We start from the raw sequence: 18,866 nt of genomic DNA, 5'->3' as shown, positions 1-18,866 counted from the left end.
TTGGCGACATTTAACGTCATTCACAAACGGATAGAACCACAACTCAAAAAAAAAAGAGGAAAATAAACTGAAAATAATGAACAGAAATAAAATAGAAGAAAAAAAAAACTCATTGCAAAATCCCGTTTCTAGGGTAACCAGTTTTACTCAATACGCAGTTTCACTCAATAGTAATTTTTTTCAGAAAAGAAGTCGTAATGTCATATTCGAAGAAAATGAGCGTCTTATTTACCACATAGAACAACGATGAAAAATTAAATCATATCATTCCACAAGCACAACTTACATTTACATGTATAACCAAGAACGTTTACATAACGTTGTATATGTACCGTATACGTTGTTACAAGTCCTATGTATCTGTAGGTCTGTGCATCTTATTATGGCGTTGTTACCATACTTTGTTACCATATTTTTATGAAAGTACAAATGCACAAACGCAATATCAATACCATTCTACATACTAAATTATCTAATTACTGAAGTTACTGGATGTGTCGTCTTGTCCAATATGTATGGATACAACTCGTTCTCTATTTCTTTTCATTCGTATTGCACATAATGTAGTGGGTTGACCAATGAAGCAGCAAAACGTAGTTCCTCAAATACGAATAAAAAAACGGGTAAAACGTGCAAAATTTGGACAAAGCCCCACATCTGCTTGAGCCCATGCTTTCGTGTGATTGGCTAAAGTGCGGCGGGTTACGCACCAAAGGCGAGTTGTGATTTATGCTAATGAGCCGGTTGTCGCCCCCGGTTGGAAGTGTAACACTCCGCGTCACTGTCCGGACGACACCGTGGCCGCGCGCGGTCTGACATTTCTGCCCCTAAAATAACTTTTTTTGACCCCATAATTTTTAATTGTCCCCAGAAGAGGATTTACTGTGCTCAGTTTTAGAAGTCTGAGGGAAATATTGTGTTTTTTCCTCAGTTTTTCCGCCCGGGATCTGGCGCAGTGATACCAGCCTTACCGCGGAGCTGCACAAGCCTCCAAAGTTTGTGTGGGACGGGAAAGGAGGGCAAGAATTTGGAGCTGGGGGACAACACGGGACACGGACACATTCGCACGGATTTCTGGATTTTTTGGACTGTTCCTTCCCTCTTTGGATTACCCAGCAGATCTATGAGGATTTTCAGAAGACGAAGGTAGCGTCAGGGAAGGCATGTGGAGCCTTTTCGCCGTGGGTTTGCTGCTGGCCGCGGCCGGACCGGGGCTTGTCCAAGGTAAGACTCGGACGGCGGCCTATTGTTATGGCAGGCGCCTGTTGCGCCTCGGCCCATGCCGGGTTTTGTTCGTGAAAATCACAACAAATCTTTTATTTAAGACTCCAAACGAATGTTTAGCGTTTATACTAGTCTAACACTAGTAGGTTAGCACTGATGCTTCGTGGATAAGTTTTAGATGGACTTGTTTTGAGACGGCAGACTTGAGTAGTAGTGAGGCACCTCCTGTCAGACTGGTGTTCACTGTTTTGAACGACCGACCAAAGGAATGGGGCAAAGTTATGCCTCTCTAGTCTCGTATTTCTGCCAAACACACCTCTAGGAAGGGCTAATACGTCGCAAAGGTGTTACTTAAGTTTCAAAACAAGTCAGATCGTGAGTTGGAACCCCTGTTTTTGTCGTTAAAACCTGTTGCGAAAGTTTTCGGGTGTTCGCCCCCCTCCCCAACCCCCGCCTTTGTTCCCCTTGGGTAATGCGGTGTAAAGAAACTCAGCATTCACACGGTAAAACCGGGCTTCCTCCGCAATCAGAGCGTGCTATTGAGCTGGGAACTCGGGAAAATTCGACGCCGAGAAGCATCCGCCATCCCCGTGTAGTGTTTTATTGGGATTGGCGATCCGTTGTTTGTGAAAAATGGGGCAACAAAAACAACATTTGTAGTCAGAATGGAGGGTGGCAGTCGGGCCATTCACCGAGGGGTTTTGAATGTTAATGAGGTGCCGTTAGTGCATGTGTGCAGTGTGGGGAGGGGGACGGTTAGGGCCATCTGTTCGCTTTCCCATGGCCCACACTGGCCTCAAGATCGCGATCCTTCCCTCACAGGAACAAGGCAACCTCTAGAAAAGATTTCCCGGGTGCAACCTTTCCGAAACGCGTGTTTTGGGCCACTAATTCGGTGTTAGACGCCCTGCGGATTTGTTTGGTCGTGGGCCTTGAGACCGACACACAGAAGACGTGCTTGTGGGGTTTTGTCCCGCTCAAATAGACAAATACAAGACACAAAGTCTAGATCTAAACCTAAGGAGACAAAACACGAGCTACCAGTTTCCAGAAGGGAACTTTTTTGTAGTTTGCTTGATGTTTACGCCAGTGAAATGTTTAGTTTGAAGTTCTCCCACCTCCACAGAACAATAAAAAGAGAGGTCCACAAAATTATCATAGCTGTGAAAATGTAAAAAGTCTTAATTCTGATGTGTCAAAATGCACAAATCCTTTGAAAAAAGTGTGAAAGTTGCAGTTTTCCTTCTCACTTTTTTGGTAAAGCCTTGCAAAATCCAAAGTTTCAGTTTTCCCACAGCTACCCAGCTGATTTCATGGGAACAATAAAATAGGTCCTCAAAAATTAATGATTGATGGAAATTTGAATATGTGATCCATTGTCTGTGGCCAACGTACCATTTCTATGATGATGTTATTTATTAATATGATTAATGCAAACATAGAGCCACAAAACCATCATGACCAAGGGTTAAAATGCACAGTAGAGACACAAAAATAGACAAGCCACGAGTATTTTGGTCGGAAGGGTTCTTTCCTGGGGAGATACTGATTTGATGATGTAATAGGTTCATGTTAGGGCAAGCAAATTGATCTGTTCGCTGTCCATGTAATAAATTGAATCTCCATTGATTGCGAGGCGGATGATAGTGCATTAACTGGTTATGAACACCAATGCTGCTTTGAAAAGGCGTAATGATAGTAGCTGGCAATCAATAACCGTCTATGTGAGGTTCGCAGTCCCCGGGCGATGGTAAAGATATCCCACCTCCCGGGCTAGATAAAGGAGATAAAGAGCGGAAACCAAATCAATATATTTCCCTTCATAACATGTTTTGGGCAACAGAAATGTTTGTGGTTTGTTTTGTGTTCACTCCTCTGGAAAAATCTGACGTCAGATGAAACGCTTCCACTGGTACAATTTATGACAAAAAAGGTCACGGTTGGAAATACATTTGGAGTCATTTTTAGGTCAGATAGTGCTGTAAATTAGAAATAACAACATATTTTTCTGTTATCTCACAGGCTGAACACAGTGTAACTGTTACTTTTTATTTTTAGGCATGCATCTCCTATGTATATTACATAACAATTATACCATACAGGCATAAACATTGTCCTTCACAAAAGATGTAAGCATTCTTTGGTGCTTGCGTGTGGTTTTGTTCGGAGGAAAGGCGTCGCATCATTTCACTTTAATACCGATGTTTGCTTATTCATGCTTATTTCTCCTGCTTACAGGGCTGGTGTGCCAGGCAAACAACTCCCCTTGTTTGAATGGTGGTGTCTGTGAAACGGATTCGGTAACAAGACAAGGAACTTGCATGTAAGTATATGGAGCATGAACTCTTGCCTACCTTCTAACATAATCCCCACTACGGTTTCAAAACTGAATTAGATTTGATTTTGTGCAAGGAAGCAAAAAGAAAAAACGTAAGGGTTTCATTTTTTTAATCTGTATCTAAAGACTATTGTATACAAAATTTGTTTACTAGAAACATTTGCTCAAGGACATTGCATTGATACCTGAAACTTTACAGAGAACAGTAAATGCCAGATATTGATTGATCTTTAGAAACACAAAGTTTTTGATAGTTGGTTCACCAGTTTTACCAGTGGTTACTAACTTAACATAAAGCTATGCATTGGTGGCAGTCTTGTAAATAGTGTTTGTCCTTCTTATCCCTCGTGATCTGGATTTGTGTATGTTCCCGCAGGTATAAACTACACTGATCCCAGAACTAAGAAATGCTACATGTTATTTGAGTACCCTTGGTGTTGCAAAACATTGTGTGACTAGTTTGCAAACAGCTGTGTTAGGAGCTAAGCATTGATTTCTTTTGGGATTGACAGGATGCGTATGTTGTGGAACGCCAGTTTCAATGTCGAAGCTGACTTCTGAGTCATAATTTGCTTTGAGAGAAAACAAAAAAGGGCAAAACGAGATGTAACAATATTGTCTAACATGGTTCCAATGTTTACTGGAACACTCAGTCTGGGATTTGGGAGTGCCTGTCTTTCTCGTAACTGATACCTGCATTTAGAATGCAGTTCTCGGAACCTCTTTCCTTTTTGTAAATTTTAATTGCACATAGGAATATTTCCTTATTAGTAACTTGCTAGTTCTCCACCATACATCTTATAGTTATATCCCTGAATGTTCAACAACTCGTTACTGATAAGTGAAAATTGGCATACTTTTGAAGTGATTTTGCTAAATTACAGCATTGTTTGCTGAGCTATGATTACTGTTAGAGTGATGAAGGGTTTTGCTGTGTGTGCAGTTTGCTGACCACACATGCTTGTGTTTATTCCTATTACTGGCAGTGTAATTACAGTGAAGTTACTTTAATTCTCATGTAGGACAGAATGATTGGGTTTTAAGATAAGATAGGCCAGGCACAAGCACAACAGTTCACAAAAAGCCATTTGCTTTTGAAAAATCTTTCCAATTTGCAGTAAGAAATCTGGCAGCGAAAAATTTCCAATCAGGAAATTCTTCTGCTGAACTGTCACCCAGTTAGGAACCATTTGGACCCCTAACTTGGCAAGCTCAGGGAAAAACAGGAAAGAAGAGTAAAAGGCAGGATATTTTTTACTGGTGTTGCTAGGTAATCGTTAGGGATGTGGTTAGAGTTTTCCTCTGGAGTGACTGACTTTTGCCTGTCCTTGAGGTATTTTACACCAGACACTGAAAAGTCGGCACAACATGATAAACCTTCAACACTTCCTCCCTGTAGTTGGCCAACCCAGGCTGATAAATTGAAGGTATAATTGAAAGTGGGCTGTTACAAATGGAGAGACATGCGCAGGACTTCCTAAATGATTTAGAGTTGATATGCAAAGAGGGGTAATGGAGTGCTTTACGGTGACTTGGTGAATTGTTTGAGTGAAGCTTTTCCCCTTTTCCCACCGCCGGCGGGCCCAAGAATCGTGTGAGCAAACTGCACAACAAGAGGTCACTCTATGACTGACGGTTTATATTGAGTGCAGAAGAAAAGAATGTCACGTCTCTTGTGGTTGGTATATTTGCTTGTAAAAAAAAAGATAATCAGGTCTTTTACCCATGAAGGGATTGATATGGAAAATGCCATTTTTCCAGCGGCCACCCGTAGTGGCCAGCATTTGGAAAACAAGGGCATGGATTCCATTCCCATGACTTGTGTATGGAAATATTTTCCTTTTGCAATGGAGGATGTTGTGACTGAAAAAGGACAGTGCCATTTTTGTTGACATGTTCTCTGTGAGTTTTGTAACATCCTCAGCTGTTGATTTGCTATCATAATGGATTTGGTGTGTTGAAAACCTTGGGCGACATTGTAGGAAGTTAGTGTCTGGCAGAAGCACACTGTGAAGACCTCAGAAATGTTTGAACATATCTCACTTTTAAAGTAGAATGTCTTACGCTCATGACTACAGCATTTGTAGGGGTTTAGACTTGTCATAATCCCAGCCCATAGCAACAGTGTCACGTTCCTGTGAATCCCTCTGCCCAGGAAGTTGCTTGTAGTTGGGAAAATTCCCCTGATGCCCTAGCAGGCACTGAAAGATCCAATTTGGGGGGCTGTTTGCTACAGGAAGTACTGAAGGCAGAATGGCTAATGGAATCGTTCAAACGGCCGACATTGAAGCTCAAATTGTTTCAGCGTATGCTGTAAAAATTGTCGCCACCCCAGATGTTTTACACGCAAAATAAAAAGCGGCATTTATAGCAGACGCAGTGGTGTGTATAGCTGTTCCGTTAGGCTCCGTTATCCCAGATAATTCCTTTTATACAAGACAGGAGCTGATAAAGGTCAGCTTGTTGGTAACCTTTCTGCACTTTGCCACACGACAGGAAAAGGCCGCAAACTCAGGCACTTCTGATTTTATTGAGGCACAAACTTGTCTCACATATTACTCAATTAATGTTTTTTTGTAGCTAATATAAAAAGCAAACTATAGCCAACTTTTCTATCCATCCCCTCTAGGAGTCATAATAGGTCGGTGTCAGGTTGAAGAGTTCAAGTTGATCAATCATATGTGATACTTCCAGTGGTTATGGCCAACCCGGGGAGGTCTGGCATTCCCTGGTGCACAAATATGCATGTTCCCATATCAAAGGCCCCATACCATAGATTCATTCATATGGTCCGTGTGCGCCTAAATAAGATATGTGTCAATGCCCAAAATATGGACACTGGACTATAGATAGTTTGTGGATACTAGCACCACAAGCCTGGTTTCTGATAGCGGTTTATACCCATGTAGTGTTGAGATTGTGGTTGCATTAATTTCAGACTGTTAGACAAACAGAGATGAATGGGTAGATTGTGGTTTGATATAATTAGACCCTGTGAGAAAGCTCTCAGTCTCACTCTGGGCGTGCCTCTCTAATTTCAATGCAGTTGGTTAGTAGGGACTCCTGTCTGATTTTTTTCAATCGTCAATCGAGGTAAAAGCAAGCTTTAGCTTTATCTAAAGTTTTGACTAGTGATATGTTTGGTGTTGACGGGTAGTAAACCCGGTTTGCCCAAGGTATTTCCCGTGATTGTATGCAGATTCGGCGGTACTTAGTGGTCCTGGCATCCTCGCTCAAGTGTCTTTCAGCAACTTTCCTTCATCTTTGTTGTTTTAGTGGAGTCAGGTCTTTGTTTTGTTAGGGTAGCGTTTCATCCCTGCCCTGTTTGAGTAGGACCTCCTATCATGGTGCAGTGTGTGATTGTCTAAAAGTATATGTTGATCTCAACCGGTCATGCTGTGGGGTTTGCTGCTGAGCCCTACAAACATCCCTCATGCGTTTCTGTGACTGTGAGGTCCATACAAAGCCTTAAGGCTAGGCAAGACACTCAGAGTTACTCATGCAGAACGATTTCCGAGTCTACCCGAAGGGGTGGAGTAAGTCAATGCCCCCTGGGTGGAGATCTGATAAGCAATGGAGGTGGATAAGCTCTACATTAACCTGACCCCTCTCCTGGGACAGGCCATGTTTGGGCCAAGGTTTGGACAGCACATTTGTAAGTCAAAACTGGTTAAATGACAGAATCAAAGTGACAGAAAAGTGTGCAAAGAAGTTCAGATAAAGAAGTCGACCAGTTCTAACGACAGTGCCCTCCAGTGATTTTATTATATAGTATCTTTGCCTTCCCGTTCCTACATCATTTCATATTTGACTCGGCCTTTCCTATTTTTTGAGGAAGGTGAATAGTTACAGTTGTTTTAAAAGTAGGAAATCCTTCGATATATCTGTACTTTTTTACTTCAACTATGATAAGAAAATACAATGAAGAAACATAAATTGCTGCCAGCTATTGCCCTGATACGGTAACCGTAATATTTCCATACTTCCACAAAACATCATCCACCTTTCTACATAGCCAAAATGGATCTGTCCACTGTAGGGAGAATACATTGTTTAATCAGTAAACAGTCCTTTCTTATCTCAAAAGTTTGTTAATTTGGCCCATATATGGAGCAAACTCATGTTCCAACAAATATTCAAGAATATTATTTTGTATTTAAGTGCATATTTGTGACCATTTTCGTCTTTTTACTGCATCTTTTCAAGCCAAAGCAAGACAACATGATACGTCTAAAAGACGCGCCATGTGTTTTCAATCGGCCAGGCTCCGGGCCGGCCCGGGAGCATGGGGACCCCCTGGGACATTGATTGACAGGGATATGATGACTTTTGCATCTCATCTGACTTCGGGAATCGTCGGAAACCAATAGTATTCCTTTTTTTGTAAGATTAATTCACGGCATACGTTCGTGTGACACCATATTTGGAAGTGCCATATGCTGGGGGAGGGGTGTGTGCCTGGTTGTATGTATTGAGTTTATGGGCTGTACCATTCCTGGGGACCACACGACTCCCAGATAATTTGTATGAAAAAAAAGCATATTTCGGTAATATCTTCGTCATATATGTGATTTGGTGAACAAATATTACTAACAACCTTAACTTTGTGTTCACATAACTGCTAGTGACCATCATTTTGGCAGTATTTTGATGTGTTTTTAAATAACTTTAAGACAAACGGACGGCAGTCTTTGAAACCGGAAGTTGAGATTCGGCCGTAATTTTATTCAAACCTTTGACTATTTCCTTAAATATAACTTGATGGATGTTATGTACATATACTTTTGTAAGTTGTGTCCAAGTTTCGTTGTAGTAGGATGAAAAATGCCTACGCTACAGGGTTGAAAAGATAGTAACCCCTACGTGCCCCCAGACCCACGCTGGGACACTCTGGGGGCACCTTAACCTCCCAAATTTGGGGTAATCTTTGAACAACGAGAAAGGTCAGAACAGCAGGGCTTGGTCAAGCGCGAAGATCCTAGAAACCAAGGCAGTAGGACAGAACAAAAACCCTCAGAAATGGAAAGAGAAATCCTTTGTGAGATGGATTATGAAAACTACTTGTTGCAGAGTTTGTTGAAATATTCGGACAAAGGCAGTTGGTGTTCGGCTTAACCCTGCAGTCCCGCTGGCTTTGAGAGGCGATGTCTGGCCGAGTCCTGGAGCAAAGCGGTTTCTCGGGCGTGTTTACGGCGGTTGGGGGTTTGTTTTACTTCTTCGTGTCATGCAGAGAAGGAGACATTCCACAGGATGGGGGACGGATGGTGGGAAATGTACGAAATGACAGGATATTTTGGTCTGGAAGGCCGAACTGTTAGTCTTACTATGTATACGGAGTGCCCTTTGTTTCAACTGCATGTGCTTGTGCCCCCGCTATTCTCCTGTTGCAAATGCAGAAACGCATCCCTGCGGGTTGCCATGGCGACCGTGCAAGCTTGGCTGGAGACTGACATGTGAAAGGCAAACATGGGGGAACATAGTGGCACAAGAGGTGCTGGGGATGTGAAGTGTTTCATTGTGGAGCACCCTCCAGAAAGCAAAGACCTCTTCTTCCCAAGCCCGCTCTTCAGCTTTCACGCTGACTCCACTCTGCAAGCAAGCGCCGACTTGAGGGGTTGTGATTGTTTAAGACGGTTCCGAAGCTAGACTTAACCCAGTTCTTTCGGTCCAACTGCAAATATACATCTCTAATATTCTTCCTGTTGGTCTACATGAATTAAAGTCTACTCTACTGTTTCATTTTGGATCTATGAATTATTCATCCAATAAATCAATTCATTGCCTGTTATTGTGTTAATAGTGGCCATTCAGCTTCAATTATGAGGTATTGAGGGAAATATCCATACATCTGTGGTAAGATGACCTCACCAGTTTGTACCGTTAAGTTGTTCGATTCTTGGGCCAGGGGCTTGGAATAAGGCAATGTCATTTGTCAGTCAAGTAGAGCAACAAGTTGTTTCACTATGTACAGGAGCTTCCCTTTGTTGGCCGTTACTTTGATAGTCATGGAGAGACAAAAGATTGCAGATATTAACAGGGGACTGATTTTGAAGTACGAAGAGGTATGGGTTCAAACACCTGGTCTGTTGATAACAGCAATTTAGACCATACTTTGTAGTGAGAGGAAGACTGGATTTTTCTGTACATGCTTGACAACAGGTGATCACAAACGGACAAAGGGCTAGATAGTAGACTAGTGTGTCTGTAGATCCTTTGATGAGTCGAACAACTGATTTGGGGAACAAAAAAACTAGCGTTGACTATTGTCTGACACTTGATATGAGTATCTGTAACACTGACATTTACTTCAGTACTGTGTCACACCCAGTGCCTGTTTTTCCAGCTTCTAATGCTATTAAGTTTAATAGGGATAAAGTTTGTTTTCAAGAGAAAAGAGTAACCAGTAGTGTGAGTCCCTCCAGACTACAGCATAAGGCCAGAAGACCTGGGTGTCAGACCAGGCTGTAGTTCCCATCCCTAGGGCCGACAGGTGTTGCGGATCACAACAAGCTCCAAGAACCTGTCAAGTCCAACTGCCTGGCCCAGCCCCTGAGCTGGGCAGGCCCCCTCCCCTGTTGTCAGCACCTGGGGACAATACAGTAGCTATGGCTGGTGGGGAATACAGTCAGGGGAGCCCTCAATAACAATGAAATGTGGGTGGCCGGCCTCTTGATGACTCATATTGTCACAAGTGTTTTGGAGAAGTAAACACTACTGCTGGAAGGATCACTGATGAGGATTTGAGAAAATCATTATAAAGTTTGCATTGGTATGGACAGAGACAGTTAGAAGGAAACTGACAACCTATATGATATTATAGAGTATGACACTTAGTTTTCTTACACAATTCTTCTTTCCTGAGAATTCCATAGATTTTCTCTGTCATTTTCCCACCAAACCTTCTATTCAATTTTCCATTGTTGGTTTTCCTCAAGAGATTTGTATGGTCGGGCACATTCCCTTTTCTGCATTCTCTTTATAAAGCTGTCAATAAAAGAAAGAGGTGAATACACTTGGACGCAGAACGGAAACTCTTAAAATCAAAACCAGACAGTATTTGCGGCAGTGTTTTGGTGATGAAAAGTTGTTCTCATTAGCTCAGCTAAGCCTTCATCAATGGGGGGTAATTTGTTTTGTAGTGGGTAGAGTCTGGTAGGGTCAGGCACAATTATACGGAGGTCAGGGAGGTCAGCGGTAGAGACAGGCCGATTGGTGGTTCTGTTGGCCTTTTCACCACAAATGAACTGACAGACCTTTGGTAATGCTGTTAGGTGTCTGAGCCAGGTCACCGGGGTCACCCTGTGTGTCTGGTGGTGGGGGAGGGACAAAGGAGAGGGATGGGGAGATGATTCCCTGTTCCTTTCACAAGATAAACGGACAGGGCGATTTTCTGTGACTCCTGGTCTCTGGTCACTACAAGGACTGGAGAGAAACAATGGCAAAGCCTTAAGCAAGGCATGGAGAACTGGCCATGCATGTCAAATTGATAGCAAGGGGACCATGGTAAGACTGTAGTTGCAACAGCAAGGTGTTTTCCATTAACTGGCATTAATGCTGAGAAACTTGATCAGATAGGGAGGGGGCTAGGGGACCTAATTGTGTGCCTATTATGGGAGATGTCAGGGTGGAGGTGCCACTGGGGAAACACTTTCAACAGGTGTTCCAGGGATATAACTTCATCTGACAGGTCTGATACAAGGTAGAGGTTTGTTTTGGGGAGGGGATATGTCTGGATAATGTACCATGTCAAGGGGTGCAGATGGATACTAGCTATTTACCTCAAACTGTTTGGTGTAATGTTTAGGGTTTAGAGTGTGTAACCGTAGTTCCTAGAAAGTTAAGAAACCTCTCAAGTTGAAACCTCTACAAAAGTTAAAACGGTGAAACTTCAGATTATGTAAACCCTGAGTGTACCTTTTCAAGGTTGATAGCTTCCCATTATTTACAGCCAGGATTGCACAAGTTTACCATCTGTTGATCCATGTGAAAGGCACCATGTCTGATAGGGAAGATGGATTTGATGCAGTCTTCCTCAGCTATTTGTCTGGAATATTTCGGTTTGAAAGCTAGAAACAGTCATTCCTGAAGAAGTTACAAACCCTGAAAGTCTTTAATTTCAAAAGCAAATCTTAGATAAAACTTAAAGGAAAGACAGATGCAAGAAAACTATGTAGGAGAACTTCAATGAGTTTTGGTGGTAAAGAGAAAAACATAAACAAGTTTTTTGTCTGTTTATGTATGTTAGTCAGTACCTGGTGCCCTGAGCTCTATGGTATTTCAGACAATTAAAGTCCAGCCCAGTGAAACAGGGTGTATGATACTGTTACCCGACTGGTGGTTGAGCTGTTTTCATGTTTGTTCTTTGGTATGTTGATCCCCAAGAGCGCCTTCTAAATCCGCTTCTTATCTACATATACATGTGTGATGTTTTTAGTTAGAGAGAATCTGTAACAGTGTTTGTTTGTGTTGGGTGTTGCAGTTGTGGGAGAGTGTCACCTCCCCAGTGTTGTCCGTCTCTCCGTGCGGCATAGTGGAGCGTCCTTTGTGTGCGTGCCTGCCTTCCTAAAGGGCCTGGGGCCATTGTTGGTATGAATGGTGCCCGTTTTTTTCCCAGGCTCTGAGGGGCAAGCGATCAGTATGCACACCTGTTGGGTCTTGTGACCTATTGTGCCATCATTGGCCAATTACAAGTCATGAATTATTCAGTAGCTTATACCAAACTTGAACATCAAGTGGGGAAAACAAGCGTCTCTGGTGGGGGTATCTCTCTCCAGATGTTTTGTTTCAAGCATATGTTGTTACAGTCACAAATGCAGATGTGTAAAAACGATTCAATAAGTTGCTAGGAGACTGTTGAACATAGCTTTCTGTGGGTGATAGTACACGTCTATAAGGTCTGTTTAAATGGCCCCTATTATGCCAATAATGTAATCAGGGTAGGTTTTCCACCTGTTGCAGCCAAACACAGAAAAGCGTGCAACTCCCGATATATTAGATTTGGGTCTATTTCAAATCCATCCTGCCATAATTCTGTACACGCGCTGGTCCCGCAGATATGCGCAAGAGTTCGATTTGTTCTTCTCCTTCCTTTGTTTGGGTATTCCCAGCGCTGTGTACCTAGTACGACAGATGTGTAAATACGGGTCCATTCAGCGGTTCCAGTCGTACGTTTGCACACTTCTTAACCCCCAGACAAGTGCCTCTTGCACGGGGAAAAGTCTAAGGAGTTATTTTCTCAGCATGTATCTTTTCATGCGGCTGGCCAACAGAAACTCTCTAAGCCGCGAGTGTCAGACTTGCAAAGTTGGATAACAGCTTATCCCGACACTGTGAAGTGTCAACACTGTCGCACAGTCCCCAATGGTAGTAGCGTTGGCAGCAGTCGGACGTGATTGTCGTGATAGGTTTGTGTATAGAGCTGGGAATACTGTGTAACGTTTCCGGTTTTACTTGAAGGCCTTTTGTGAAGCAGTGACACATTTCCTTTTGTCTGAGAAAGCACTGGTCAGCAAATAAACCTGTAAAAATAGAAACTACCATAGCAACTACATTTAGATCTCAAGAACTTCCATTAAGTTTAACACATCAGCCTTTAGTGCAATGAAGTAGAAAGTTACAAGGTGTTAATAGCATGGTCTGGAGAGTGTTACAGTGACAGAGCATTAGGCCTCTTCCCTTGGTTATGACCATGGGTTCCTCCCTTTAGAATTTAAAATGTGAAAAATGCTAACTGCCTGGTTTCACTGACTTCTAATCTAAAGTCTATACAACATTTTCAAGTGAAGAAGCTGAGTCCTTTTTGATGGCCTGGAATTGATTGGTCTTTTGCCAAAATGTGGATAATTCAGCTTTATGTGCTTGTTCTTGTGACTGAGCTAATCTCTACGGTGCTAAAGCTAAAGCAAAAGTAAAGATGATGTCGTACACATAGATCAGGGCTCGAATTAACCACTTGCCCACCCCTGCCGCGCAAGTAGTTTTCTCTGTGCGCAAGTTGTTCAGAAAGTCAGGTTGCACACGGCGCAACTTGATTTTTGGGGTAAACAAAAAAGATATCAGAAAATGTACACCCTGTTCTGGGGATGAACGCCTTTGGTAAGCCCTAATTTTCCGCCGGAAACTTCGCTCAAAGTTAAAAATTTGCGGATTTCAGCCGCTATACAGCTGCCATTTTAAATCTACCTTCAAGTCTCGCGCAAAATCTTGCACTAACTCACATCTCGCGAATCGCGAGAGTCATACCCCATTAGCCATTTCGGCGTGACGTAGCGCGCCTGGGCTCTGCTATTGGTGGAATATATGATGACCCAACGCTGTGTTCGCGGGAAAAATTACGCAGCAAGGCATGAAACTTTGACAATATAAATACGAAAACTCATCGACTGCCTAACGTCCTTGCCGATAAGTACATGTATAGGCTTATTTTGAAGTTTTTTTGTTGTTGCTTGTTTGGGACAATACTGTCGATGGAATGCGGGAAAAACAGCTAGTGCATGGTCGGCACTGTTCAACGGAGGTCGCGATTTTTTCACGGTTCTTTGAGATATTATTTTTGTTGCAGTCTTTATTTTCAAAAGATCGATTAATGCATTTTGTTTATTGAGAAAAGTGCGCTAATTTGCCCTGCATCTTTTTTTTTTGCTATATTTCTTCAACTGAAATGAACTGTTTTTACAGATAATTGATAAGTAGCTAATTTGGAGAAAGTAACAACTTGGAAGTGGCGCAACCTGAAATGCTGATGGCGCAAGTTGGTTTTTGATTCAGGTTGCCACCTGCGCAACCTGGCTAAAAAAAGTATTTCGAGGCCTGTAGATAGACCTCCTTGGATAGACACACTATCAGATAGGCAGTAGGGGTTGTTGCTTGTGGGCCTTGCTCAATGATCTTGAATTAACTAGATGATCCCCACAGATGTCTCCATAGATAGCTGGGTGGTCTGATGTCTAGATAGCTGAGTGGGCAACTGTCATAACTCATTTAAGATGCTATCAGAAAATGCTACCTTTCCGGTTCTAGCGCAAACTCGGTCATGTTCAGTGATCTTGCACAAACCATGGACTATGTGGTTCTAGATAGGTGGGCCACTGTCATAGACTCTATCAGTGAGAAAGACTGCTACTTTTCTGGTTCTAGCACAAACCCGGTCTTGTTCAGTGATCTGGCATTAACCATGATCTGTGCTCTCTACAGATGTACAGGTAGCAGTAATGGCTGGGTATCACTAGTATCAGAGATCGCTACCTTTCCAGTTCTAGCACAAACCTTCAGGATCCTGTATTAACCATATCTTATGTTGTTTTTCCTCCACAGATGTAGAGATGGCTGGGTGGGCGAGTACTGCCAGGAGGTTGACCCCTGCGCCAGCAACCCTTGCCGCCACGGAGGGACCTGCGTGGTGCACGACAACGCCACGTGGTCCTGCGACTGTCCCCTGGGCTACACCGACGTGATCTGCCTCACCGTGGTGGACAACCCCTGTGTGACCAACCCGTGCAATAACGGAGGAACCTGCGAACTCATTACCATAGACGACTACCAGTGTAACTGCCAGCCAGGATATACAGGTATGCTGTGCTATAGACTAAAAGATTGTCCAAAAATTCTGTGAGCGCGTTTTTGTGTGTGTGTTTGTGTGAGCTCATTACCATAGATGACTACCAGTGTAACTGTCAACCAGGATATACAGGTACGCAATGCAGTGTTATCAACTTACTTTTTTTCTTGTTTAGATTGTGCGAAAGAAATTCTCTGTGTGTGTATGTGTGTTTGTCTGTGTGTGTGTGTGTCTTGGTGTGTGTGTGTATCACTGTGTGCACATTTATGTGCATGTATGCGTTTTTATGTGTTTGTAAGTTTTTATTTCACGCTCACTGCTAAAATACTGTGTATGGACATTGTTGGTTGTTGGTTTGTTATTAGGCTGCTCAGTGTTGTACACCTGAAAATAACAATACTTAATATCCTTTCTTGCCAGGTGATACGTGTGACGTAGTTGAGCACTGCTACAGCCAGCCCTGTAAGAATGGCGGCACGTGCACGTCCTCGGAGAGCGGCTACACCTGCACCTGTCTGGGCGGCTTCGAGGGGAGCACCTGCCAGAGCGACATCGACGAGTGCGCGGGGACCAATCCCTGCCAGAACGGCGGGCAGTGCTCGAACACGATGGGGTCGTTCACCTGTAGTTGTCCGAAGGAGCACACGGGCACGCTATGCGAGGAGGAGTACATACCGTGCTCCCCGTCGCCGTGCCAACACGGAGGGACGTGCGAATCTGTGGACACGTATGAGTACGTGTGCCACTGCATGTCAGGTGAGCTTCAAGAAATTGTGTATGTGTGAGTGTGTTTCTGTGATTCCTGATACAATAGAAGCTGTTCAATTGCACAGCCTATTTGCCTGCCTATTTCATGCAAGAAAAGTTATCCAAAGTTAACAGAAGTGTGCATTAGTCCGTTGTGCAATTAACTGGCTTCTACTGAACTGCTATTGTTAGGTTCCCCAATCTGACCAGATAACAAGTCTAAGAACATACTGACAGAAAGTGACAACGATGCTCACAAATAAAAGCCTGAAAACATAACCACGTTCCACCAGCGAAAAGTAGCACCATTTTGCCGTTTTGCCAAGTCTGTTGGCAATCCTCGCATGCCGCCAACATTCCAGAATGTCCAACTTCGACACCCCGACATTCCTGGGTGGACTTCCTTGGCTCAGAAAGTACCCAAGACCCTAAAGCTGAGGAACACTGATGTGATAGAAAGTGAAAACAGCCACTTTCACTTTGCAAAGCATTTCTTTTGGCACTAGGGACGAAGCATTATGGCTACATTGCTTTGCTTTGGAGAGAACTTTAATTGGAAATTATACTTTTCGGCCAACTTTTTGAAAAAAACGCTCCATAGAATTTCTCTGTAATTTTCTATGCTTACTAAGTAATTTTGCTCTTTAACTTTCTAAACCTTTCTATGATCCTTCAAAATTGCAAGTCCACTTGGTTTGCATGTTTGAAAAATCAACTCCTTGTCAATCTTTATATCGTTCTGTTAGCTAATTAATGATTGATATAAAGTCAGTCTAGATAACAAATACACTATTCTTGAAATTACACAACAAAAAAGGAATACTGTATATCAACCGCATTCTTTACCTCTTCATTTCTGCAAAACTAGGATATGTAACATTGTAACTAGAATATGTAGCTATCTGTTTTGTCATCCAATAAATTCTTATCGCAGGGTCATCCCTGAGGTCACATTGTTGAAGTGACCCCCAATTACACCCACTCTGGGTCCATTAGACCCTACAAATTGAAGAACGACTTCTCAATTGTCAGGGACAGAGATACTTGTCTGTTATACCAATTACTGCACTGGAGAGCCATGCCTGGGTATTGATTTTGTCCTGGGAAGCCTTAATGCTTTATATTTGGGACGAACTGAAGAAAAATTCAGCCATTGCATTCGTCTTAATATTGTAGTCTATTGTTGTTTTTACAGTAGCAAGTATAGGAAATTTTGCCAGTAAGAACAAGCACATGTGCATGTTTGTTCTTGGGAAATAAAGAAAAATTGGTCCATAGACAAGTTTTAAGTGGCCTTTTTCTGTTAATCCATGGTCAATAGCCTGATTAAATCTCATTTATAGCAGCCCGCCCAACATCTGCCAGCCTCCTAGAAGGGGCCAATTACAGCCCTGGACAGCAGAGTTTGTGTTACACAGACTACAAAGTCAATAGATCTAGTCTTGTTGATCTTGTGTACTTACAAACTTGTGTTTTCTGTTCTGTTCAGGTTTTACTGGAGACGACTGTGAGGTGAACGTGGATGACTGCGTGGACCATCTTTGTGAGAACGGAGCTGCCTGTGTAGATGGAGTGAACGAGTACACATGCACATGTCCCAGTCAGTGGGCAGGTAAGGGAGCTGTCTTTTCTTTCTTCCCTTTTACACCCACAATAGCTGTTGTATGTATTTCTCTACCTTTATCATGCCTCAGCCAAGTTTTAGTAGAAAGGTTATGTGATGCAACTAATTTTTTTGTAGGACTGTGAGTTAGATTTGATAACACAAATTTACAAAAAGGCATGTACAATTTGGAGGATTTCTGGTTTTCTACCCAAAAAAGATGGTCCTCTAAAGCTCCCCCTTGCTGCTTCCTTTTTAACTGCAGGTCTTACATCACAAGCATGTAAATCTTATACAATCTTTGAAACAGTGTCTCTAAGATTCAACAAGTTACTCTAAAAGAAGATTTACAAGTTGTAACAGCAACAATATAGGCTGTTGTGGATTGTTTAGAAATTCCTTCTGTCGAGACAACAGCTGTATTTTGTACAGCTATGGCTAATAAGCATTGCCTGAAACACCAAAAATGTCGCTGGGCAACGTATGCATGGCCAACGTGACACAGAGGCATTCCATCAGGTACTATTCAGGTGACCAGCCGTCAACTCAGACCCTGGAACTTTGAAACGACTCCAATTATGCAGACCTTCGCCTTGGGAGCGATTAGCAGAAGTTAGGGAGCAGGCAGTTTCTGGAGTTAGGGCATTGTTGAAAGTGTCTGGCTGCCCCCAGTTGAAATTGGGCCCGACCTCCCTTCACGGCAAGTGCCTCTAGTGGCAGTTGGAGTCTCTCCTGGTCCAAATTGCTCTGTAGGAGAGGCATCAGATTCAATTTGAGCACCCCTGGCTGTGACAGGCCAGGGAAAATAATGGCCTGAGAGGGTGACTGGAGGTTACCAGGGGACTTAACCCTTCACAGTGAGGTTCATGGCTAGGGCTGTTGAACAGGTGCGAGGCATTCATCATATTGTAGCAGGACCTGGCTACAGAGTCACCTTAGGGGCAGGGAGGGGGCATTTGTTAATATTTTTTTCTCAGAAAGAAAAATGCTGAACAACAAAGTTTTAAGCAGGTTTTCAGGGGAATAGTTGCCTTTTTTTGGGTGATGCAGAAGAAAAATTCTATCTACATGAAATTGATTGTGGACTAGGCAAGCGACCTTTCAGAGAGAAAAAAATAGTCCCATATCTAGATCCTCTAGATTTTCAAGGAAATGTAAGTCCATCACTAAAACTGTTGTTTTGTTACAAAAAATTTTCATTCCTGCTAACTTTTGATTCCAACTTGTACATGAAAAGTATGAAAACAAAACATATTCAATTTTGTAACTCTCATCTTTATAGTTGAACTGCTAGGCTGGTCATTTGGGACCTCAAGTCAAAAATTGCTTCTCCAACTTTTGACAGTTATTTGTGAAAATGCACCCTATATCACATTGTTATGGGCAGCAAGGGCCAT

The 18,866-nt window shown here is 42.7% G+C and overlaps 1 protein-coding gene across 1 annotated transcript in view; it reads left to right on the top strand.

Annotated features, from left to right (window-relative positions):
* The first annotated feature begins 3,410 nt into the window (after positions 1-3,410).
* The window catches only part of LOC118421069 (neurogenic locus notch homolog protein 1-like), a 36,161-nt gene continuing 20,705 nt past the window's right edge, over positions 3,411-18,866 (top strand). Inside the window, exons 1-4 of the mRNA XM_035828235.1 lie at positions 3,411-3,547; positions 14,876-15,129; positions 15,540-15,875; positions 17,356-17,478. Of these exons, the coding sequence (XP_035684128.1) occupies positions 3,426-3,547; positions 14,876-15,129; positions 15,540-15,875; positions 17,356-17,478 (835 nt within the window). The 5' untranslated portion in view covers positions 3,411-3,425. The remainder of the gene's footprint in view (positions 3,548-14,875; positions 15,130-15,539; positions 15,876-17,355; positions 17,479-18,866) is intronic.

Source organism: Branchiostoma floridae, chromosome 8 (assembly GCF_000003815.2).
Source record: "Branchiostoma floridae strain S238N-H82 chromosome 8, Bfl_VNyyK, whole genome shotgun sequence".
In the NCBI taxonomy this organism is placed as follows: Eukaryota; Metazoa; Chordata; class Leptocardii; order Amphioxiformes; family Branchiostomatidae; genus Branchiostoma; species Branchiostoma floridae.
Note: the sequence above shows the minus strand (reverse complement) of the source record. Positions and strands in the feature narration are given on the sequence as shown.